This window comes from Rhinoderma darwinii, chromosome 7 (genome assembly GCF_050947455.1).
Source record: "Rhinoderma darwinii isolate aRhiDar2 chromosome 7, aRhiDar2.hap1, whole genome shotgun sequence".
In the NCBI taxonomy this organism is placed as follows: Eukaryota; Metazoa; Chordata; class Amphibia; order Anura; family Rhinodermatidae; genus Rhinoderma; species Rhinoderma darwinii.
Genome location: NC_134693.1, coordinates 73,555,696 through 73,581,604, shown reverse-complemented (window position 1 = coordinate 73,581,604; position 25,909 = coordinate 73,555,696). Strand labels below are relative to the sequence as shown.

At 40.5% G+C, this 25,909-nt stretch overlaps 1 protein-coding gene across 4 annotated transcripts in view; it reads right to left on the bottom strand.

Annotated features, from left to right (window-relative positions):
- Positions 1-690: 690 nt before the first annotated feature.
- Positions 691-25,909, bottom strand: part of TCF20 (transcription factor 20) — a 180,909-nt gene continuing 155,690 nt past the window's right edge. For all 4 annotated transcript variants that reach the window (XM_075833542.1, XM_075833545.1, XM_075833544.1 and 1 more), the window contains one exon: positions 691-1,379. Coding sequence is in view for 1 of the 4 variants with exons in the window: in XM_075833545.1 (XP_075689660.1) it covers positions 1,335-1,379 (45 nt within the window). In the remaining 3 variants the exon portion in view is untranslated. The remainder of the gene's footprint in view (positions 1,380-25,909) is intronic.

Below are 25,909 nucleotides of genomic sequence, written 5' to 3'. Positions count from 1 at the left end.
TACAGTAATATCTTTAAATCCAGTTGTAGCATAGACCTGGTAGGTGCAAGATTAGGATTACATAACCTATATAAATGTTCTGGGTAAACACGGATAACCTCCAGAAAATCAACCTAGAAGGAAATGGCAATATTAAATGTGCTATTACTTAATCAGGCTCAACTCCTTATTAGTTATTTTTTGCTCTATCTACTGCTTCTGATCTTGTGATCTACTATATAATTTTGTAGTTCTGTGCCCTCGAAAAAAGTGTCGGAGTACCAGACTTAAGATAATCAAACACCGGATTAAAAGATTTTTACTGTACATAAAAACATGTATGCAACACATCGGCAACACACAGAAAACGGAGAAAGATAAAGTCATATGATAAAATGAACTTTATTTTTTTTCCTTTTTTAATTTTTTCATTAAATTTATTTTTTTCTAGAAAAAAAAAGTTGACTTGTGAAACACCTAGCTTCAAATATTAAAGGTTTCATAAAGTGAAACCCACTGGAAAGGCACCTCCCACCCCTCCCTCATTTGATCATGTGGGCCAACATATGTAAAAAAAAAAAAAAAAAAAGATATATATTCCATAGGTGGATTATTTTACTTTAAAAATGAAAATGATCATTCACCAACATGTTTTGTATTCTTACAATGAACGGTTCAAGAAGTGGTCTAAAATGTATTTTTGACGTAAAAAAAAAAAAAAAAAAAAAAGGAAGTATATATACACTGGTAAAGCAGAGAGGTGGGGAACAAATACAATACTCTGACGTCACTACATTTGCATATTAAATTCCGGCCAGATTGTTTTATTTTATACAAGATTTACATAAAAGGGCTGCTAACACAGCAGCTTGCGCAAATTACGTTTGCTGCCTAGAATACACAGGCTGTGTACAAACTGTCAATCCATATATGCATTTGATAGCCGAAAATCCTGGTTTGAAAGAATAGAGTTTATGTGGGTAAAGAAAACAACTCTGTAGCATGTAGAATAACGGTCAAAGAGTGGACAAAATATTTTTAAAACGGTTTTCAAAAGTCTGTTTTTCCGTACATAGTTTTTAAAATGAAATTTAATCTGAACCATAAAAAGATTTTGCGCCTTTCCTTTTCAGATTAAAAATATATTTATATATTTATATATATTTGTTTAATACTTCCCCCATTAAATTACACAGCCTTTTTCCCTTGTTAAGTATGAAGATTGTTTTGTGGACTGCGAGATCAAATTCCTTGATGCCACTTGTGTATCACGGAGTCCATGACGGAAATGCTTTAGCTAAGTGGGATGAATCCCAAGAGAAGGCAATGTCCACCCATAGAACTGGAAACGAGTTTTAGTGGACTACGGTGTGATGATCCCCTTTATTTAAAAGCTTTACCTGAAAGAGAGAAAACTTCAATTACTAGAAGTCAAATAATCAAAAAAGTTAAAACGTAACTCAATAATTTTCTGGAAGGCAAAAAAATAAATAAATACAAATATAGCAACTAATTCGGATTTCCCCGAGGGATTTAACCCCTTCCCTCTTTGGCCACTTTTGACCTTCCTGACAGAGCCTCATTTTTCAAATCTGACATGTTTCACTTTATGTGGTAATAACTCCGGAATGCTTTTACTTATCCAAGCGATTCTGAGATTGTTTTCTCGTGACACATTGGACTTTGTTACTGGCAAAATTTGCCCGATACATTCAGTATTTAATTGTGAAAAATGTAGCGAAAAATTGCAAAAATTAGCATTTTTCTCAATTTAAATGTATCTGCTTGTAAGACAGGCAGTTATACCACACAAAAATGTTGCTAACTAACATCCCCCATATGTCTACTTTAGATTGGTATCGTTTTTTGAACATCATTTTATTTTTCTAGGACGCTACAAGGCTTAGAACTTTAGCAGCAATTTCTCACATTTTCAAGAAAATGTGAAAATGCTATTTTTACAGGGGCCAGTTCAGTTGTGAAGTGGCTTTGAGGTCCTTAGATATTAGAAACCCCCAATAAGTCACCCCATTTTAAAACTGCACCCCTCAAAGTATTCAAAACAGCATTTAGAAAGTTTCTAAACCCTTTAGACATTGCGCAGGAATTAAGGCAAAGTAGAGGTGAAATTTACAAAGTTCATAATTTTTTTCCAGAAATTCATTTTGAATCAATTTTTTTTGTACCACAGAAGGTTTTACCCAAGAAATGCAACTCAATATTTATTGCCCAGGTTCTGCGGTTTTTGGAAATATCCCACGTGGCTTTAGTGTGCTACTGGACTGAAGCACCGGCCTCAGAAGCAAAGGAGCACCTTGTGGATTTTGGGCCTCCTTTTTATTAGAATATATTTTAGGCACCATGTCAGCTTTGAACAGGTCTTGTGGAACTAAAACAGTGGAAACCCCCCAAAAGTGACCCCATTTGGGAAACTACACCCCCTCGAGGAATTTATTTAGGGGTGTAGCAAGCATTTTGACCCGCCAGTTTTTTTGCAAAATTTTTTGGAACTAGGCCATGAAAATCTACATTTTTTCAAATAAAATGTAGGTTTAGCTAATTTTTTTTCATTTCCAAAAGAACTAAAGTAGAAAAAGCACCATAACATTTGTAGAGCAATTTCTCCCGAGTAAAACAATACCCAACATGTGGTCATAAACGGTTGTTTGGACACACGGCAAGGTTTAGAAAGGAAAGAGCGCCATTTGGCTCTTGGAGCTCAAATTTAGCAGGAATGGTTTGCGGAGGCCATGTCACATTTGCAAAGCCCCTGAGGTGACAAAACAGTAGAAACCCCCAACAACTGACCCCATTATGGAAACTATACCCCTTGAGGAAATTATCTATGGGTATAGTGAGAATTTTGACCCCACAGGTTTCTTGCAGACATTTTTGGAAGTAGGCCGTAAAAATGAAAATCTACATTTTTTCAAAGAAAATGTAGGTTTAGGTATTTTTTTTTTCATTTCCACAAGGACAGAAAGAGAAAAAGCACCATAAAATTTGTAAAGCAACTTCTCCCGAGTAAAACAATAACCCACATGTGGTCACAAACATCTGTTTGGACACACGGTAGGGCTCAGAATGGAACTAGCACCATTTGGATTTTGGAATGGTTTCTGGGCGCCATGTCACATTTGCTGAGCCCCTGTAGTACTAGTACAGTGGAAACACCCCAAAAGTGACTCCATTTGGGAAACTGCACCCCCTGAAGAATCATCTAGGGGTATAGTGAAAATTTTGATCCCAAAGGTTTTTTGCTGAATTAATTAGAATTAAGCCATGAAAATGAAAAATATTTTTTTTTCCCAACAAGATGTAGTTTTAGATCAACATTTTTCATTTTTACAAGGAATAGAGAAGAAAAAGCCCCCCAACATTTGTAAAGTAATTTCTCCCTTGTACGGTAACACCCCATATGTGGTTATAATCAGCTGTTTATGTATATGGGAGCATTCAGAAGAAAAGGAGCGCGGTATTTATCTTTTGGAGCGTAGATTTTGCTGGAATGGTTTGCGGACGCCATGTTGCATTTGCAAAACCACTGATGTACCAAACAAAAGTGACCCTGTTTTAGAAACTACACCCCTAAAGGCATTTATCAAGGGGTGTAGTGAGAATTTAGACTTCACAGGTGTTTTCCGGAAATGAATACGCAGTGGATGGTGCAAAGTGAAAATTGCAATTTTTCCACTGATCTGCCCATTCACCGCACAATATGTTGTGCCCCTAGAGAATCTTACCCCATAAATTGTTATGCGGGTTCTCCCGGGTATGGTAATGCCTTACTTGTGGACATAAATTGCTGTTTGGACACGCTGTAGGGCTAAGAAGGGAAAGGCCGCCATTTTGAGCATGGATTTTGCTTGGTAATCGTTCTGTTTGGGGTTTTGCTGGTATTTCCGTTTATAATGTGGGGGCACATGTAATCTGTGCGGAGTACATCAGGGCATAATAAGAGGGTATAATAATGGGGTAAATAATACAATTATCCATAGGTGTGTGTTACGATGTGAAGCGATCCGTTATGCGCAGGCCGGTGTCACACTGATAAACAGTTTTCTTTCTTGTCCCCCTTCTGTAACGCTCTGCACCTTTTGGGGACTTTTTCTCCTTCGTAGTTTGGGAAATATTGCTGGGAAAGTGTTGCCCTGGTATAATACGGGCGCCCTCGCTTCCAGCGGATGTGCTATGTCCATTCCCTTTCCTAGTTCCTACTAGGGCCCTGAAACTGAAGGAATGTTCCCCTCCGGCCTGCGCATTGAGATGTTTTTTTTATCACCGCATTGCTAGTGCCATAACTTTTTTGTTTTTCACTTGATTGAGCGGTGTGCGGGCTTGTTTTTTGCGAGACGGGCTGTAGCTTTTATTGGTACCATTTTAGAACACATACGACTTTTTGATCACTTTTTATTTCATTTTTTGGTAAAGGAATTAAAAACAAGCAATTCTGGAATAGTTTTTTATTGTTTTTTTTTTTCGGCATCCACAGTGCGCCCTAAATTACATGTTATCTTTATTCTGCGGGTCGATACCAAATTTATATAGTTTTTTTTGTATTGCAGCTTTTGCACAATAAAATCACTTTTTTTTATAAAATCATTTGTTTTCTGTGTCAACATATTCTAAGACCCATAACTTTTTTATTTTTGAGTGCACAAAGCGGTGTCAGGGATTATTTTTTGCGGGACGGATTGTCGTTTTTATTAGTACTATTTTGGAGTAAATGTGACTTTTTGATCCCTTTTTTAGCATTTTTTGGAAGGAGATGTGACCTAAAAACAAAGATTCTGCCGTTGTTTTTCATGTTTTTTTTTTACGGCGTTCACCGTGCGGGATAAATTACATAATAGTTTTGTAGTTTGGGTCGTTACGGACGCGGCGATACCAATTATGTATAGTTTTTTTTAATTTTTACGGTTTTTCCCATAATAAAAGACTTACTATGGGAAAAAGTCAGTTTAGCTTTATTTTTATTTGAAAAGTGTGTTTTTATTGTTTTACCACATTTTTTATTAACTTTTTTTTTTACTTTTTTTACTTGTCCCACTAGGGGACATGAGGGCCTGATACCGCGATCGCTACTCTAATACACTGCACTACATACGTAGTGCAGTGTATTAGCGCTGTCAGTTATTCACTGACAGCAAGCCTATGAGGACACGCCGCAGGCAGGTCCTCATCGGCTCCCGTACAAGGCAGACTCGGACGCCATTTTCTTGCAATCGCTGGGTTGCTGTGGCAATCGGACGCATCACTGGGTTGCCGGTCGGGTGAAATTGAGCGCAGCATCTGAGGGGTTAATCTGCCGGATCGGAGAATAGCTCCGGTCCTGGCAGTTACAGGAGGGTGCCAGCTGTATAATACAGCTGTCACCCCGCGGTGATGGTGCCGGCTCTGCTCCTGAGCCCGCACCATCACCGGAACGTAACTGTACTGCGCTTTGTGGGAACACCTTCCCGGCAGCGCCGTGTATATATACGGCGGATGTCGGGAAGGGGTTAAAGAGGCTCTGTCACCACATTAAAAGTGGCCTATCTTGCACATGATGTGATCGGCACTGTAATGTAGATCACAGCAGTGTTTTTTATTTAGAAAAACGATCATTTTTAACAGTTATGGCCTATATTAGCTTCATGCTAATGAGTTTCTCAATGGACAACTGGGCGTGTTTTACTATATGACCAAGTGGGCGTTGTACAGAGGTGTGTATGACGCTGACCAATCAGCGTAATACACTTCCCTCCATTCATTTACTCTGCAGATAGCGATATAGCTATATCGCTATGTGCAGTCACATAAACACACTATAATGCTACTAATGTGCCATGACAATGAATATACATTACCTCCAGCCAGGACATGATGTGTATTCAATCACCTGACCACTTCTGTAGCGTCTCTGAGTTACAGCACAGCAAGATCTCGCTGTGAATGACAGTTTACAGCGTAATCTCGCGAGACTACGTCTGCTATGCTGTAACTCATAGAGACGCTACAGAAGTGGTCAGGAGAATGAATACACATCACGTCCTGGCTGGTGGTAATGTATATTCATTGTCATGACACATAAGTATCGTTATAGTATGTTTATGTGACTGCACATAGCGATATCTCTATTTGCAGTGTAAATGAATGGAGAGAAGTGTATGACGCTGATTGGTCAGCGTCATACACACCTCTGTACAACGCCCACTTGGTCATATAGTAAAACACGCCCAGTTGTCCATTGAGAAACTCATTAGCATAGAGCTAATATAGGTCATAACTCCGTCAAAAATTATCGTTTTTCAAAATAAAAAACACTGCTGTAATCTACATTACAGCGCCGATCACATCATGTACACGATAGGGCACCTATAATGTGGTGACAGAGCCTCCTTAACTTGCTGATGGAAAGGGGCTGTGGCTACACTAACTTTTAATGCTTGACAGCTTGAAATTTAGGGGCATGTTCACACAGCGCTAAAGAAACCAAAACAAAAAAACGACATGTAAATGTGTCAAACATGCTAGCGTTTTGGTAAAGAGCTTTTTAAAATGCATGCAATTTTTATGCGTTTTCTGAGTATTTTTTGCATGTTTTTATTACTATGAGAATATTTGGCGCGCTTTACACTCCAAAGACTTAGCATGACTTTTTTTCACGCGACACGTAATTTAGACCCGCTTGTGTAACAAAGGACGCTGTATGTACCAACGCCGCGCTTTCCCATTGACTTCAAAGGTAAGCTCAATTAAGCGTTTACGGACGTGTATTTTGGCATGTAAAACGCGCCAAATACATGCCGTGTGAACAGGGCCTCACTGTCCTCAATGCAATTTATGTGAGACCTTTATCCTCTCCTTGGAACAGCTGTGCAGGCTGTGTGAGAATTGCCCATTTGGAAGAAGGGGAATGGGAGTATAGTAAAGGCTAAACAGGTCCTGGTATTGGGAAACTATCATTAGGATAAACATAAAGTACATGTATAAGAATGGCAGAAGCCTCAATAACAGGATTGAGGAATTAGAGTTTATAATGCTGGAGGAGAATTGTGACATAGCGGGGATAAGTGAGACATGGCTGGATGATCGCTATGACTGGGCTATTAATATGTAGGGTTACAGTCGGTTTAGAAATGATCGTACTAATAAGAATGGGGGAGGGGTTTGCTTATATGTAAAATCCTGCCCAAAACCCTTCCTGCGTGATGATATCTATGAGGGAACTATTATATATTTGTACATTGTAATTCGCCCCTAAGCAGTTTTTTTTCTAAACTGAATAGCCCCAAGTTTTGATATTCTTTCTTGGTACTGCTATCCGCCCATTCCCTAAATTGCCTTGGTCACCCTTCTTTGCGCCCATTTTAGTTCAGCCATGTCCTTCTTATACACCGGTGTCTAAAATTGTACACACTATTCCATGTGTGGTCTGGCTAGTGATTTGTATACATTTGTACTACACTTGAATGGCCACTCTATTAGAGACCCCTGCCCTCGGACTATTGAAGCTTCCCTGTATGGAAATAAGACACGTGACCCTGGAGTGAAGCATAAAATCATGTAAGCAACTTTTCCTTGCATCCGTTTCAGTGCGAATCTACAGTCAAATGGGGAAATCAAGCGATCCGATTGACTTTGAAGGAGGGATGGTCATCGGTGCTAGACTATCCGGGAACAGTATTTCAAAAACTGCCAACCTCATGGGGTTTTCTCATGCAATGGTGTCAAGAGAATACCCAGAATGGTGTGATCGAGGAAACTGTAATAACAATAACATATGAAATCAGACAGTGTAACCACCGAACTGCTGATCCATAGCACAAGACAAGACTAAATGTTCAAATGTTAATTAGGAAATATGGAAGAATAAAGGCAACGGGACAAGCTGTAGTTTTTCATGGCACCATTTATTGTACCACATAATGTACCGGGAATCTGAAAAAACATTTGTGGGGTGAAATGGGCAAAAAACAGTGCTTTTTTTTTTTTTTTTTTCTAGTTTTTACGGTTCAATCGGGTGGTAAAAACTACATATTTCACCTTATTCTACAGGTTGATACGATTACGGCAATACCATTTTGGGGTGCATGCGACTTTTTGATCACTTTTTATTCCTTTTTTTTGGAGAGTTAAAGTGACAAAAAAACAGCAATTTGAAATATATGTTTTTTTTACGTCGTTCACCGAGTGGGTTACATAACGCTATATTGTGATAGTTCGGACTTTTATGAACGAGGCAATACCAATTATGTTAAGTTTTATTTATTTTTTAACATTGCTTTAGGGGAAAAAAATAAAATGTGCAAATTTTTTTTTTTAACTTGTCATTTTTTTTATGGAACATTATAAAAATCTATTGTTTTTTTTACTTTTTTATATTTTTATTAGTCCCCCTAGGGGGACTTGAAGCGGCGATCGCTCGCATGATATACTGCAATATGGAAGTATCTTTCACTATTAATTCCTATGAGACTCACATTGAGTGTCTCATAGGAATACATAGTGAGAGAGACTTCCTGCCCACACAGAAGACGCTGTAGGAATCGGCCGGTCACGTGACATAATTGCGGCTGGGATATTTGCGCCCTACCTTTTACCGGGTGAACTTTAAAAACAGGGGCCGCAGGAAAAAATAATAAAAAAAAGTTTCTGGAGTGTCCAGGCTTCTAGACCAGGGGTAGGCAAACCTTTTTTGTATGGTGTGCTGATTAAAAATACAGTTTAAAAAAAATCTATTAAGTACTGTGCCATGTAAACATGAAAACCTATGAACCCATGAATGTCTACTGAATCCCAGCTGGGGTAGGGGGTGCAAAAGGAGAGACCACGGCTACTGAGCACCAGCTAGGGGGGAACTGCACACAGAAGAGACTGTGGCTACTGAATACCAGCTTGGGGGTACTGCACACAGAACAGAGAGTGTGTCTACTGATTTGCACCCCCTCTTTAATGCACACACAGTGTCAATGGCAGGATCAAATTGTCCTGTACTTGACAGGGACATGAAATATCTTGTTCCCGGTCTCTACAAACCTTTAACCCCTTCCCGACATTTGCCGTACATGTACGTCATGGAAAGCATTGACTTCCCGCATCTTGCCGTACATGTACGCCGAATGTTTGGGACCGGCTCAGAAGCTGAGCCGGTGCCATCATTACCGGATCTCAGCTGTATCTTACAGCTGACATCCGGCTGTAACGGCGGGGACCGAAATTAGCTTCGATCCCCGCCATTAACCCCTTAAGTGCAGCGCTCAAACGCGATCGCTGCACTTAAGGTGTTTGCAGCTCATCGGAACCCCAGTAATGAAATTGCCGGGGTTCCGGTGGCTGCAATGGCAACCGGAGGCCTAATACTGGCCTCCCGGTCTGCCTAGCACCGAAGTCGGTCAAGATCCGCCCGGCGGCGGAGCCTGATCGGCTTCCGTAGCTGCCGGCAAGATGGCGCCGGGTCAGGAGCTGATCCGGCGTCATCAGCGGTGGAAGTCAGCTGTACTGTACAGCTGACATCCACCTGTAACGGCAGGAACCGGAGCTAGCTCCGATCCCTGCCATTAACCCCTTCGATGCAGCAATCGAAAGCGATTGCTGCATCGTAGCGGTTACTAGCAGATCGCCAGCCCTGACAGGCAATCGGGACTGGCGACTGCTGTTATGGCAACAGGAGACACAATGGTCTCCTGCTCTGCCATTACGGAAGCCGATTTAGGCCCCGCCGGGAGGCGAAGCCTAATCGGCTTGCTGTCAGTGAATGACTGACAGATCTATTACATTGCACTACATAGGTAGTGCAATGTATTAGAAAAAAAAAAATCTGACCGTTGGACCTTCAAGTCCCCTAGTGGGACTTGCAGAAAAGTGTAAAAAAAGTATAAAAAAGTGTAAAAAAAAGTGCAAAAAATAAAAGTTTGAAAACAGTAAAAGTTTCAAGTAATCAAATAAAACACAATCCCCCTTTTACTCTTATCAAGTCCTTTATTATTGAAAAATAATAAACCATATGTATTTGGTATCGCCACGACCGGAGGTATCAAAATATTATATTATTTATTACACGCGGTGAACAGCGTAAAAAAAACCCGTAAAAAATGTTACCAGAGTTTCTGTTTTTTGGTCACTTTGCCCTACAAATATTAGAATAAAAAGTGATCAAAAAGTCGCACGTATCCAAAAATGGTACCTATAAAAACTATAGCTCGTCCCGCAAAAAACAAGCCCTCATACAACTCCGTCGAAAAAAAAATTAAAAAGTTATGGTTCTCACAACTTGGCGACAGAAAAAATACATTCTTTTTACAAAAGTAATTTTATTGTGCAAAAAGTTGTAAAACATGAAAAAGTGCTATAAATTAGGTATCGCCGGAATCGTACTGACCCGCAGAATAAAGTTAACATGTAATTTATAATGCATGGTGAACGCGGTATAAAAAAAACGAAAAAAGCTGTGCCAGAATTGCGTTTTTTTGTTTACCTGGCATCCCAAAAAATAGGATAAAAGGTGATCAAAAAGTCACATGTACCCCAAAATGGTACCAATAATAACTACAGCTCGTCCCGCAACAAACCAGCCCTCATACCGCTACGTCTATGAAAAATAAAATTAGTTATGGCTCCAATAAGTCAGGAAATAAAAAAATATGCAGTTGTGCCCGAGGGGAACATTTCTTCTGCTTTAAGTGGCGATTTATCAAGGACCTAAAATTAGGGAACCAGGAAAGGGAGGGCCCAAACATATCCGCTGGAAGCGACGGTGCCCGTATTATACCAGGACAACACTTCCTAGCAAAATTCCCCAAACTACAAAGGCGCGGAGTGTGGATCAAAAGGGGGATAATAAAGGACGCCATATATCAGTGCGACACCGGCCTGTGCAGAAATGATTGTGTCACAGCGTAACACACATCTATGGATTATTTTATTGTTTTTTTTTTACCCCATTATTATACCACCTGACTATGCCCCTTATATACTCCGCCCGGCTTACATATGCCCTACATTATAAACGGAAACACCAGTAAGACTCCAAACAAAAGTACTACCAAGCAAAATCCACGCTCCAAAAGCCAAATGGCATTTCCTCCCATCTGAACCCTACAGTGTGCCCAAACAGCAGTTTCCTTCCACATATATGGCACCGTCATACCCGGGAGAACCCTTTTAGCAATTTTTGGGGTGTGTGTCTCCAGTGGCATAAGCTGGGCACGACATATTTGCCACTGAATGGCATATCTAGGGAAAAATATAAATTTTTAATTTGCACCATCCACAGCGCATTCATTTATGGAAAAGACCTGTGGGGTGAAAATGCTCACTACACCCCTTAATAAATGCCTTGAGGGGTGCAGTTTCCATAATGGGGTCACTTCCCAGGGGTTTATTTTTATTATTTCACATCTGAGCCTCTGCAGTTGTGAACCAATACTTTGTAAATCGCCAAATTAGGCCTCAATTTTACATGGTACGCTTTCACTCCTGAGCCTGGTCGACTGTCCAGGCAAGAGATTAGGGCCACATGTAGGGTGTTTCTAAAACCAGGAAACCCAGCATAATAATTAGAGAGCTGTCTTGTTATGGTGGCACAAGCTGGGCACCACATATTGGCATATCTATGGAAAAAAATCCCATTTTCACTCTGCAACATCGAGTTCACACTAATTTCTACAAAACACCTGCAGGGTTAACATGCTCACTACACCCCTAGGTAAATGCATTGAGGGGTGTAGTTTCCAAAATTGGTTCACTTCTGGGGGGTTTCCACTGTTTTGGGCCCACAGGCGCCCAGAAATCAATCCAGCAACATCTGCACTCCAAATGGCGGTCCTTCCCTTCTGAGCCCTGCCGTGTGCCCAAACAGCAGTTTATGACCACATATGGGGTATTGCCGTACTCGGTAGAAATTGCTTTACAAATGTTGGGTTCTTTTTTTTCCTTTATTTGTTGCGAAAATGAAAAAATGTGCGCTAAAGCTACGTCTTATTGAAGAAAAAGGATTGTTTTTATTTTCACTGCCCAATTCTAATAAATTCTATGAAACATCTGTGGGGTCAAAATGCTCACTACGCCCCTAGATGAATTCCTCAAGAGGTGTCGTTTCCTAAATGGTGTCACTTTTTGGGCGTTTTCATTGTTTTTTCCCCTCAGGGGCTTTGCAAATGTGACATGGCCGCCGCAAACCATTCCTGCTCAATGTGATCTCCAAAAGCCAAATAGCGCTCTTTCCCTTCTAAACGAAGCCGTGTCTCCAAACAGCCGTTTATTACCACATGTGGGGTACTGTTTTACTCGGGAGAAATTGCTTTATAAATTTTGTGGTGCTTTTTCTCCTTCAGTCCTTGTGGAAATGAGTAAAAATAAGCTAAACCTACATTTTCTTAGAAAAAATGTTGATTTTTATTTTCAGGGCCTACTTCCAATAATTTCTGCAAAAAACCTGTGGGGTCAAATCGCTCACTATACCCCTAGATAATTTCCTCAATGGGTGTAGTCTCCAAAATGGGGTCACTTGTGGGGGGTTTCCACTGTTTTGTCTCCTCAGGGACTTCGTAAATGTGACATGGCCTCCGCAAACCATTCCTGCTAAACTTGAGCTCCAAAAGCCAAATAGCGCTCTTTCCCTTCTCAGCCCTGCCGTGTCTCCAAACAACCGTTGATTACCACATGTGGGGTATTGTTTTACTCGGGAGAGATTGGTTTACAAATTTTACGGTGCTTTTTCTCCTTCAGTCCTTGTGGAAATGAGAAAAAAAATCGCTAAACCTACATTTTCTTTGAAGAAATGTTGATTTCAATTTTCACGGTCTACTTCCAATAATTTCTGTAAAAAACCTGTGCGGTCAAAATGCTCACTATACCCCTAGATAATTTCCTTGAAGTGTGTCGTTTCCCAAATGGGGTCACTTTTGGGGGATTTTGACTGTTTTGGCACCGCAAGAGCCCTTCAAACCTGACATGGTGCCTAAAATATATTCTAACAAAAATAAGGCCCCAAAATCTTCTAGGTGCTCCTTTGCTTCTGAGGCCGGTGCTTCAGTCCAGTAGCATGCTACGGCCACATGTGGGATATTTCCTAAAACTGCAGAAACTGGGCAACAAATATTGAGTTGCATTTCTCTGGTAAAACCTTCTGTGTTATAAAAAAAATTGTACTAAAAATTTATTTCTGCAAAAAAATATGACATTTGTAAATTTCACCTCTACTTTGCTTTAATTCCTGTGACATGTGTAAAGGGTTCAGACATTTTCTAAATGTTTTTTTGAATACTTTGAGGGGTGAAGTTTTTAAAATGGGGTGACTTTTTGGGGGTTTCTAATATATAAGGCCCTCAAAGCCACTTCACAACTGAACTGGCCCCTGTAAAAAAAGCCTTTTGAAATTTTCTTGAAAATGTGAGAAATTGCTGCTAAAGTTCTAAGCCTTGTAACGTCATAGAAAAATAAAAGGATGTTCAAAAAACGATGCCAATCTAAAGTAGACATATGGGGGATGTTAATTAGCAACAATTTTGTGTGGTATATCTGCCTGTCTTACAAGCAGATACATTAAAATTGAGAAAAATGATAATTTTTGCAATTTTTCGCTAAATTTTGGTGTTTTTCACAATTAAATACTGAACATATCGAGCAAATTTTGCCAGTAACAAAGTCCAATGTGTCACGAGAAAACAATCTCAGAATCGCTTGGATAGGTGAAAGCATTCCGGAGTTATTACCACATAAAGTGACATGTCAGATTTGAAAAATGAGGCTCGGTCAGGAAGGTCAAAAGTGGCTAAAGAGGGAAGGGGTTAAAACACAGCACTCATATGAAAGCCGCTGCTTTGCAGATGGTTACAAGGAATCCCCATTAACCCCTTACCACCAGAGCCAGGTTTAACCTTACTGACTTGTGACACTTTATGCTGTCATAACTGTGGAATGTTTTTTCTTATTTAACCCCTTTAGGACGCAGCCTATTTTGGCCTTGTGGCACAGCCCATTTTTTCAAATCTGACATGTGTCATTTTATGTGGTAATAACTCCAGAATGCTTTTACCTATCCAAGCGATCCTGAGACTGTTTTCTCGTGACATATTGAACTTTATGATAGTGAAAAAATTTGGTTGACAAATTTAATATTTATTTGTGAAAAACACCAAAATTCAGAGAAAATTTGCAAAAAATAGCATTTTTTTAATTTAAGTGTATCTGCTTGTAAAACAGACAGTAATACCACACAAAATAGTTACTAGTTAACATTTCCCATATGTCTACTTTATGTTTGCATCATTTTTTGAACATACTTTTAATTTTTTAGGACGTTAATACGATTAGGACTTTAGCAGCAATTTCTCACATTTTCAAGAAAATTACAAAAGGCTATTTTTTCAGGGACTAGTTCAGTTCTGAAGTGACTTTGAGGGCCTTATATATTACAAAGTCACCATAAATCACCCCATTTTAAAAACTGCACCCCTCAAAGTATTCAAAACAGCATTCTCATAGTCTCTTAACCCTTTAGGCATTTCACAGGAATTAAATCAATGTAGAGGTGAAATTTTAGAATTTCATTTTTTTTGGCTGAAATTATTTTGTAATACATTTTTTTTCTGTAAAACAGAAGGTTTTACCAGAGAAATGCATCTCAATATTTATTGCCCAGATTCTGCAGTTTTTAGAAATATCCCACATGTGGCCCTAGTGTGCTAACAGACTGAAGCACAGGCCTCCGAAGCAAATGAGCACCTAGTGGATTTTGGGGCCTCTTTTTTTTTTAAATTATATTTTAGGCACCATGTCAGGTTTGAAGAGGACTTGTAGTGCCAAAGCAGTGGAAACCCCCCAAAAGTGACCCCATTTTGGAAACTACACCCCTCAAGGAATTTTTCTAGTGGTATAGTTAGCATTTTGTCCCCACAGTTTTTTTGCAGAATTTAGTGGAAATAGACTGTGAAGATGAAAATCTACTTTTTTTCTGAAAAAACATAGAATTTTTTAATTTTTACAAGGAATGACAGAGAAAAAACACCACAACATTTGTACAGCAATTTCTCCCGATTACGGCAATACCCCATATGTGGTAATAAACCGCTGTTTAGACCCACAGCACGGCTCAGAAACGAAGGAGCAATATTTGGGTGCAGATTTTGCTGGAATGTTTGTCGGTGCCATGTCGTGTTTGCAATGCCCTTGAGGGATGAAAACAGTGGAAACCCCCAAAAACAGACCCCATTTTGGAAACTACACCCCTCAAGGAATTTTTCTAGTGGTATAGTTAGCATTTTGACCCCACAGTTTTTTTGCGGAATTTAGTGGAAATAGACTGTGAAGATGAAAATCTACTTTTTTCGGAAAAAACATAGAATTTTTTAAATTTTTACAAGGCATGACGGAGAAAAAACACCACAGTATTTGTAAAGCAATTTCTTCCGATTACGGTAATGCCCCATATGTGATTATAAACTACTGTTTGGACCCACGGCAGGGCTCAGAAACGAAGGAGCGCAAATTGTAGCACAGATTTTGCTGGAATGGTCTTCAGGTGCCATGTTGCGTTTGCAGAGCTCCAGTACAGTGAAGTGACCCCATTTTGGAAACTGCACCCCTCAAAGAATTTATGTAGGGGTGTGATCACTTTTATGACTCCCATAGTTTTTCTGGCTTGCAAAATAAAATGTTACATTTTTTACAAATGCACCATTTTTTTGGGCAGATATTTCAGACAACATATAAGTGAAGTAAAGTGCCTCAATATTTATTGGGGTATTTCTTCTGACTTTAGAAATACCCCCAAAGTGGTCTAAATATGTTGTCTGCACACATAGCAGTGCCTGGAAGTGAAGAAGCACCACAAGGATTTTGAGGCCTTATTTTACTTGGCTGATTTTTTGCAACAAGCATAGGCCTAAAAAATTGTGCAGATCATACACATATGTTATAGTATTAGGTAGTCATCTTAGGGGTATAATGAGGGTTTTTCGTTTTGTTACACATTTTTTTTTAGTGTGTCCAATTTTATAAATGGGTAAAAGACCAGAATGATAAAGGGAGGTGTGGGGGTTTCAAAAGTATAATTTTTTTTAATCCAGAGAGGTGTGGAAGCAGTTCTTCATGCAGAGTCCGGGTTTTGATTGACAGGTGTCGCACTGATATATGGTGTCCTTACGGATACCCTTTTTTGCACAGACACGGCACCTTTTTTGTGCCCGCCGTTTTTTTGGAGTTGCAGGCACATCACTTGGAAAGTGCTGCCCAGGAACGATACGGCAAGAACTACTTGAAGCAGCAGATGTTTCCCCCACCTCGTCTCCAAGCAATAGAAATGTAATAATTTTTTATGGGTACTCCAAGTAGGTACCCGGGTGGCCAGCTTTACGGAAAGTTAAAAATGAATTGTACAGTGCCATCTGTACAAGGTACACGGACAATTTTTTGTACCAAATTTTGCTTTTCCGCATGGCACTATACGGTTTTAACACCTGGTCATTCAGGTCAACCCCCCCAATGAATTTATTATATGCCTGAATGCACACAGGCTTCATTGTGGAGGTTGTGAATCCACGTGTGGGGACAGGGGTGCACTTGGCGTCATGCATAGATGTCAGCATGCATACATCTTTTTTTATCCCGGTATTTCAAACACAGGATCCCATCCTGCAGCAATGCCCTGCTTTCGCCAATATGCAGGGATTGGCCGATGAGGGTCTTGGGAAGGTACCGCTGGTTTTTTCGGACCGTCCCACATGCCACTGTTTTTTTGTCTTTTAGACATTTGAACAGGGGTACACTTGTGTACCAGTTGTCCAAGTACAAGTTGTACACCTGATCTAACAGTGGGTTTAGGAGGTCCCACACTACCTTCCCTGTTGTGGACAGTACGGGGGGACAATTTGGGGGCTGTAGTGTCCTGTTCTTCACCTCATAGATCCGGAAAGCATGTGTGTATCCGGTCTCAGACTCACCCAGCTTGTAGACCTTGATCCCGTACCTGGTGCGCTTATTGGGCAAATATTGGCGAAACTTTAGCCTACCCTTAAAGTGCACCAGGGTTCATCAACTGAAATCTCTTTGTCGGGGGTGTAGATTTCAGGAAACTTTTGGGAAAAAAAGTTTGAGGGGCCTAATTTTAAAAAGTCTGTCGGAATTGGGGTCATCCTGGGGGGGCATAGGGAGTTGTCACTGAAGTGCAGAAATTTTTGGAGGGCATCAAAGCGGGATCTGGTCATTGTATTGCGGTACAACGGACAATGATATAAAATGTCCGTAGACCAGTAGGATCTCACTTTGGGATTTTTTAGCGAGACGAACTAACCCCCAATATTTTAGCATTTCTGCAGAATTTGTTGATTGCCAACGATTGGGCTGGGCATAAAATGAGTTTGGGTGTTCGGCTATAAATTGGTGGGCGTAGATGTTGGTTTGGTCCACCATAAGCTCTATCAAATTGTCGGTAAAGAACAATTTGAAATATTCAATTACAGGCAGTCCTTCCGTCTGCACATTAATTCCTGCTGCAGCAGTAAATTCTGGGATTTGGGGGGTGTAATTGGTTAGGGGTGATCAATCACTGCTGGCAGTACCAGGGTAAGGCAGAACGGCAGTTTCAGGGTCAGCAGAACATGGGCACTAACCCTCCTGCGACTACGAGGAGGTTCTTCGCTGTCACTAGAGGAGGACGAGAGAAAGAACTCTGATTCCTCACCACTCGCTGAGTCCGTATCGGATGCGATCATGGCATACGCCTCTTCAGCGGTGTAACGCTACGCAGCCATTTAATTAATTTGTGTGTGTATATATCTAGCTTACGCTGTATAACGTTACGCTGTATAACAAAGATTTTGTTTTTTCACACTAAAACACTAACTAACGCTGAAACACTACGGTTATTTTTCTATTTTTTTTTGTTTTGTTTTTTTTCACAGAAAACACTAAACACAAATATTTTTTTTTTGGTTTTGTTTTTTTTTATAACACTTAGTACCACTTACTAACTGACACGAATGCTGACTAACTGACAAGTTACGCGACTAACAGTGACGGATTGACACTAACTGACAAGTGACGCGACTAACAGTGACGGATTGACGCTGACAAGTGACGCGACTAACAGTGACGGATTGACGCTGACAAATGACACCGACTAACAGTGACGGATTGACACTAATTGCCAAACTGACGCTACGGATTGATGCTAACTGACACCAACTGACAACTAACGCTATAGCGCTACAGATTGACGCTAACAAATTGGATAAAAAAAAAAAGAAAATCTCCCTTATACACTGGGAGGTGCGTGGGGTCACACACTAGGAACAGGGAAGAGGGAAATTAGGGGTTTAGTATTTTTTTCACTTTGTGTGGGGCACACAACACGACACAGGCTCTGATCTCTTCAACTTCTCTTCACCTACTAAGAGATCAGAACTTGTGTCCGGTATTTTTCACCCGACCTGGGTGAAAAATGCACTGTGATTGGTGGGTCTGAACAGACTCACCAATCACCTCTTCTATTGGTTCCCTGCTGGTCACATGGGGGCATGGGACAAGGGGGGGGGGGGGGTTGTTCAATAGTAACTGTTTCCGGACTAATTTCAAGTCCAGAAACAGTTTTGAAAACTTTATTTGCAGAAGCGATGTAAATCGGTGGATCTGTCAGATCCGCCGATTACATTGATCGCCGGCATTGGACCGCTTTTACAGGTCCAATGCCGGTAACTGGGGAGTGTTAGTTGTCAGGGGACAGCTGTCCTCCCCGTTCCCGGTGCACACTGCTACCGACAGTGTGCACCAGGAACCACTCAGTAACTGTAAGTCCCGGAACAGTTTTTTATACTTTATGTGCAGAAATGATGTAATCAGTGGATCTGTACAGATCCACTGATTACATTGATCGCCGACATTGGACCGCTTTTACGGGTCCAATGCCGGTGACTGGGGAGTGTCAGCTGTTGGGGACAGCTGTCCTCCCCGTTCCCGGTGCACACTGCTACCGACAGTGTGCACAAGGAACCACTCAGTAACTGTACGTCCCTGTGCGCTAAGACACATTTACCATGAACAAGCACAAATTTGGTCAATACATTCAGTATTTGCGAAACAAACACTTTTACAAATTAGAATTTTTCTAAATTTGAATTCATCTGCTTTTAAGAGATAGTAATACCACACAAATAGGTTACTAATTAACATTTACCATATGTCTACTTTATGTTGGCATCGTTTTTAAACATCCTTTTTCATTTTTTAGGAGTTAGAATGCTTATAAACTTAGCAGAAATTGTTCACATTTTAACTCCTTTACACACCTGGACGTAACTGCACATCCTGGTGCGCGGGTTGAAGTATAAAACGGGCTCACGCACTGAACCTGCTACATATGCTGCAGGTGTCAGCTGACACCTTGCACTAACAGCCAGGAACAGAGATTGCTCTGTTCCTGGCCGTTTAACCACTTCGTACGAGCGCTGCTTCCCTTTCATTTCTACTTGCTCATTGTAAATCGTCGACACTGATGTAGTGGTGATTCACAGGTATTGCAGCCTTCTTCTCCCATTGAAGTGAATGGGAGGAGAAGGCTGCAATACCTGTGAATCGCTGCTAAATTTGTGTCGACGATTCACAGAAAGCAAGTAGAAATGAAGGGGAAAGCAGCTCTCGTATGAGCGCTGCACCCCCTTCTAAATACCTGATCGGCAGGGTGGTCATGGGAGTCGGAACCCGACCCATCAGCTATTGATGGTCTATCCTGAGGATAGGCCATCAATATTTTTGGCCAGAAAACCCCATTAAATGTTTTCAGTAGTGGAAAAAAAATAATAAAATGTAAAAATATAAAAACCATTAAAAAAAGTAAAAAAAAACACAACCCACCTTTTCCCGTTTTCCCTCTAAAGCAATGTAAAAAAATAAAAAATAATTGGTAATCGCCAAGTCCGTAAAAGTCTAAATCTATTACAATATATCATTTAATTTTCACAGTGAAAGCCGTAAAAAAAAAATATATATAATTAAAAACACCAGAATCACTGTTTATTTTGTCACCTTGTCTATTAAAAAAATATGTAATAAAAAGTGATAAAGTTGTACGTACCAAAAAATGGTACCAATAAAAACTACAGCCCCCCGCAAAAAAATAAGCCCACACACCAGTCAAATCGATGAAAAAATAAAAGTTATGGCTTTCAAAATGTGGTCAAACAAAACAAATTTTGTTTTACAAATAGTTTTCTTTGTAAGAGTAGTGAAACAAAAAAAACAAAAAACAACTATATAAATTTGATAGAACAGTAATCGTATTGAGCAGTAGAATAAAGTTAAAGAGACTCTGTCACCACATTATAAGTGGCCTATCTCCTACATAAGGAGATCGGCGCTATAATGTAGGTGACAGCAGTGCTTTTTATTTAAAAAAAAAAATATCTATTTTAAACCACTTTATGAGCGATTTTTAGCTTTATGCTAATGAGTTTCTTAATGCCCAAGTGGGCGTGTTTTACTATTGACCAAGTGGGCCTTGTACAGAGGAGTGTATGACGCTGACCAATCAGCATCATACACGTCTCTCCATTCATTTACACTGCACTAGCGATATAGTTATATCGTTATGTGCAACCACATACACAAACACTAACATTACTGCAGTGTCCTGATAATGAATATACATCACTACCAGCCTGGGCGTGATGTTTATTCAGAATCCTGACACTTCTGAATCTTTTCTGTGAGATTCCAGCAAGGCAAGCGTAATCTCGTTTGAAATGACAGGTTACATCGTAATCTTGCGAGATTACGCTTCCCTTGCTGGAATCTCGTAGAAAAGATTCAGAAGTGTCATTTTGAAAACTGCACCCCTCAAGGTATTCGAATCAGCATTCACTAAGTGTTTTAACCCTTTAGGCGTTTCACAGGAGTTAAAGCAAAGTAGAGGTGAAATTTAAAAATGTTATTTTTTTTGCCGAAATTCATTTCTAATACATTTTCTTTTGTAACGCAGAAGGTTTTACCAGAGAAATGCAACTCAATATTTTATTGCCCAGATTCTGCAGTTTTTAGAAATATCCCACGTGGCCCTTGTGTGATAAAGGACTGAAGCACCGGCCTCCGAAGCAAAAGGAGGACCTAGTGGATTTTGGGCCTCCTTTTTTATAGAATATATTTTAGGCACCGTGTCAGTTTTGAAGAGGTCTTGTGGTGCCAAAACAGTGGAAACACCCCAAAAGTTACCCCATTTTGGAAACCACACCCCTCAAGGAATTTATCTAGGTCTATAGTTAGCATTTTGACCACACAGGTTTTTCGCTAAATTTATTAGAATTAGTCTGTAAAAATGAAAATCTTTTTTTCTTAAAAAACAGAAATTTGTAATATTTACAAAAAATAATAAAGAAAATGCACCGCAGCATTTGTAAAGCAATGTCTCCCGATTACGGCAATATCCCATATGTGGCAATAAACTGCTGATTGGACCCACAGCATGGCTCAGAAGGGAAGGAGCGCCATTTGGATTTTGGAGCACGGATTTTGCTGGATTGGTTTTCGGTTCCATGTCGCGTTTGCAACACCCTGGAGGGACCAAAACAGGGGGAACCCTCCAAAAGTGACCCCATTTTGGAAACTACACCTATCAAGGAACTTATCTAGGGGTATAGTTAGCATTTTGACCACACAGGTTTTTCGCTAAATATATTGAAATTAGGCAGTGAAAATGAAAATCGACTTTTTCTGAAAAAGCATAGAAATTTAAAATTTTTACAAGGAATAAAAGAACCACAACATTTGTAAAGCATTTTCTCCTGATTACGGCAATACCCCATATGTGGTAGTAACCTGCGGATTGGACCCATGGCAGCGCTCAGAAGGGAAGTAGCACCATTTGGATTTTGGAGCATGGATTTTGCTGGATTGTTTTTCGGTGCCATGCCGCCTTTGCAACGCCCTGGAGGGACCAAAACAGTGGAAACCCCCCAAGTTACCCCACTTTGGAAACACAACTCAAGGAATGTTTCTAGGGGTATAGTGAGCATTTAGACTCCACAGGTCTTTTGCAGAATTTATTAGAATTAGGCGGAGAAAATTAATATCACAATTTTTTTCCACTAAAATGTAGCATTTTCTCATTTTCACAAGGGATAAAGTAGAAATAAACAACAAATTTTTGTAAAGCAAATTCTCCCGAGTACGGAAATACCCCACATGTGGTCATACGGTTTTTCATTAGAAATGAATTAACCCTTTCAGGACTGATTCATTAGTTTTTTACTCCCCACCTTCCAATAGCCATAAAGTTTTTCTTTTTCCGTCAGTAGAGTGAAGTGAGGGCTTATTTCTTGCGGGAGAAATTGTAGTTTCTATTGACACCATTTAAAGTGCTATAAATAGTACTGGGAAATGGGAAAAAACTAGTAATTTAGGGAAAAAATCTGATTCCATTTTTTGGTGTTTTCGTTTTTACAGCTTTCGCCGTGCGGTAAAAACGAAAACTACAGCGATTTTGGCGGTTTAAATTATTTACGTTTTTTACGGTGTTCACCGTGCAAGTTAAATAATGGTATATTGTAATATTTCGGTCTTTTACTGACACAGCGATACCAATCTTGTTAATTTTTTTTACATTACTTTACAATAAAAATGGGAAACTTTTTTTTTTTAACTTTAAACTTTTTTCTTTCTCACTACTAATAACTAATTCTTCTAAATATTTTATTAGTCCCCTTAGGGGACTTGTACTAGCGATCATTGGATCGCGGGTACAATATACTGCAATACTAATGTATTGTAGTATATTGTTATTTTTACAGGCTTCTGTAACCGCACGATCGCTGTTCCTGTCCGTTAGTACCGGGTGTCAGCTGTAATACACTGCCGACACCCGCAGCGTATGGAGCGGGCTCAGCACGTGAGCCCGCTCCATACATCAACCCCCGCACCATGACGTGCTATTAAGTCATAGTGCGCAAAGGGGTTAATGCACAGTGGATGGCTTTTCCGATGGACGTCCTTGTGAACTTTCGGCTGCACGGTTTAATTTTTTTTTTTATGAATCACGCATTCACAGTAAAAATAAAATGTATTGCGCCTGCACATTAAAAGTTGATTTATTGCGCCTGCGAAGTCAAATCAATAAATCAACTTTGCAGGCGAAATAAGTTCGATTCTACTGCGCAGGCGCAATAAATCAACTTTTAATGCGCAGGTGCAATACATTTCATTTTTACTGCGCATGCGATTCCTAAAAAAAAATTGAAACGCACAGGCGCAAATTCACGAAGACGTCTATCGGAAGAGCCCACGACAGGGGCATCACACGGATGATGCACCGTTCGAGCAAAGGACCGCAAGAGGAGCTCGTCCAGAAGTACAGAACGAAGAAACGACAGCGGAAGAGAAGATTTACAAAGCTGGCAGAGTCACATGACAACTCTGTAGTAGACCTATACACCTTTGAAACGGTAAGTCTACTACAAAGATACTTAATTACATATGTAGAACGTATTGCACAATTGTTTTTTAAAAGGTGGCCAACTCCTTTAAGCTATGCCTCTGGCAAGCCTTAGGAGCAGAAAGATGGCAGACCTTGGGGCATTCATTAGGTCCCCAGGCTGCCATGACAACCTTTGTCACTCCACGATCGCACCACAGGGGAGGGCCTTTGGAGTGACAGATGGGGTTCCACCCCTCCTTTTAATGGCTTAGTTATCATGGTTGCTGGTGACCATGGCATCTAAGTAGTTAAACATCCGTTTGCGCGAGGGGTCAGCTGTAATCTACAGCTGATGCACGCAGAGTATGCAGCCCGTGAGCCCACTTCTTCCCCCTGTGCCATGACAGTTATGTCATTGTACAGCAAGGGGTTAAGGACCTGCTTATTTTGGGCTTTCAGGACCATGCAATTTTTTTAAAGATTTTATAGACTCCAAGAACTCTAACTTTATTTTTCCGTTAACCCTGTAATTTTTTATTATTTTTAAATACACAATGCTGTGGTATAAAACAACATGTTAACTATATTCTAGGAGTAGGTACGGTGATATTAAATTTATATAGTTTTTTATTTTTTACAATTGCTGAATAAAAACATGCTTTATGGGAAAAATTTATTTTTGGGGCACCACTTTCAAAGACCTATAACTTTATAATTTTTTTCCATAGACGTAGCGGTCTGGGGGCTTGTTTTTGTGAGACAAGTTGTATTTTTGGCACCATTTTGGGATGTGCATAACATTTATTGATGGATTTTTATATTTGTCCTAAATCATAATTTATAAAGTGCAACTTCACTAGAGTTTTTTTTTTTTTTTGGCAATGCATGGTTTAATTATTTGGTTAACTTTTTTTTTTTTTTTTTTTTACAGTTTGTTATGATTGTGGCAAATATATATATATATATATATATATATATACACACACGCATGCACACATATATATATATACACATACACACACACAGACACACACGCACACATATACTTATTAGAAATGTATATATGTATTGCCGTGGCTGTGGGCAGTCACCTCCAATCTCCCCTGACAGCCACGAGTCGGCAAGCGCAGGCCCCAGCCTCCTCCTCAGGAGACGCCAGCGCTTGCTTCCACTCCCCTCAGCCGGATCCCGTAGGGTGCGCGTGCACGCTCTTGCCCGCTCTTAAAGGGGCAGCGCGCGCACAGGACTTTGATGATCATCAGGCCGTGAGTATCCTGGACTATAAAAGGGGTCCAGCCCCCTGCTTTGATGCCTGAGTGTTGTTGTGGTTTCCCTAGTTTGTCTATGCAATGGTCTCCTAGTGTGTTCCTGTTCCCTGCATTCCATACTATCCTGGTCTAGTACTGTGCTGAGCCAAAGTCGTGCCGTGATGTATACCATGCCTGACCTGCTTCACCACGCCGGACGTCTACCTGCTGCCTAGTCCCAGCCGAGCCTGCCTTGCTACTGTCCCAGCTGCCACAGGTACCTATACGAACTATAGACATTGACCTGCGCCCTGTTGGCCAGCTGTCATACCGCCAAAGCGCTACGCCCCAGTGAGTCCACAGACCATTCGTGACACACACATATATATATATATATATATATATATATATTTGTTGCATGATGCATCGAAATAGCGATACTATTTAGATGCCAGGATCCCTCAAGCGTGGTCAGCATGAGGTGATGCAACCAGCGCTGCACTAATGAGCGCCAGCACTGAAGACAGAACATGGTGGGGGCACTGCAGAACACCCCCATGATCTGTCTTCAGTGACTGCACCATTGAATCACTTCATGCTGACCGCGCACACACTTGAGTGGTGCAATGTTGTATTACACAGCCGCAGCCACGCTCTAATGGCGGAGATCAGAGAAACCTCTCATCTCCGCCGCTATTGCGATCAAAGCGGACCACAGCATTCAAGGGGAAAATGAGAAGGGGATGCCCTTTGGAAGATGCAGTTATTCCGAACTATACAATGTTATAAGCTAAAGCTGCCCTTACACATTAGATAGGTGTCTGTACCCGCCAATATCAGCAGGATTAGCTAATGAACCAATGTTTATGGGGTTCCTATGCAAGTTTACATTGAAGTTGGGAGAAATCGGGGTCATGCAAACGAATATTCAGCCAACAGCTTTTTTTTATGTGCATGGTCAACTTGAGATGCATATAGGGGGTCAAGAGTTTTTATGCTCTCCCCCACGTTAAGCCAATTTTCTTGAAGACTCCTGGTATCTTATCATATTCCAGAAAGGTATTTAGGTTAACAAACTTCCCATTAAGTTGATTCTGCCATGCTGGGCTAACCTTTCATAAAGGCCATTAACACCGGCAGATAAAATCGGCCAGTGCAGCGAGCGCGATCAACGAAACATCGTTGATTGGCGCTTGTTTGCGCCTGTCACACGGAGATATGGATTGGGACGAGTGGTCGTTACTCCGATCACACGTCCCCATACATTACCATCATGTCGGCGGCACGTCTCCCTGTTTAC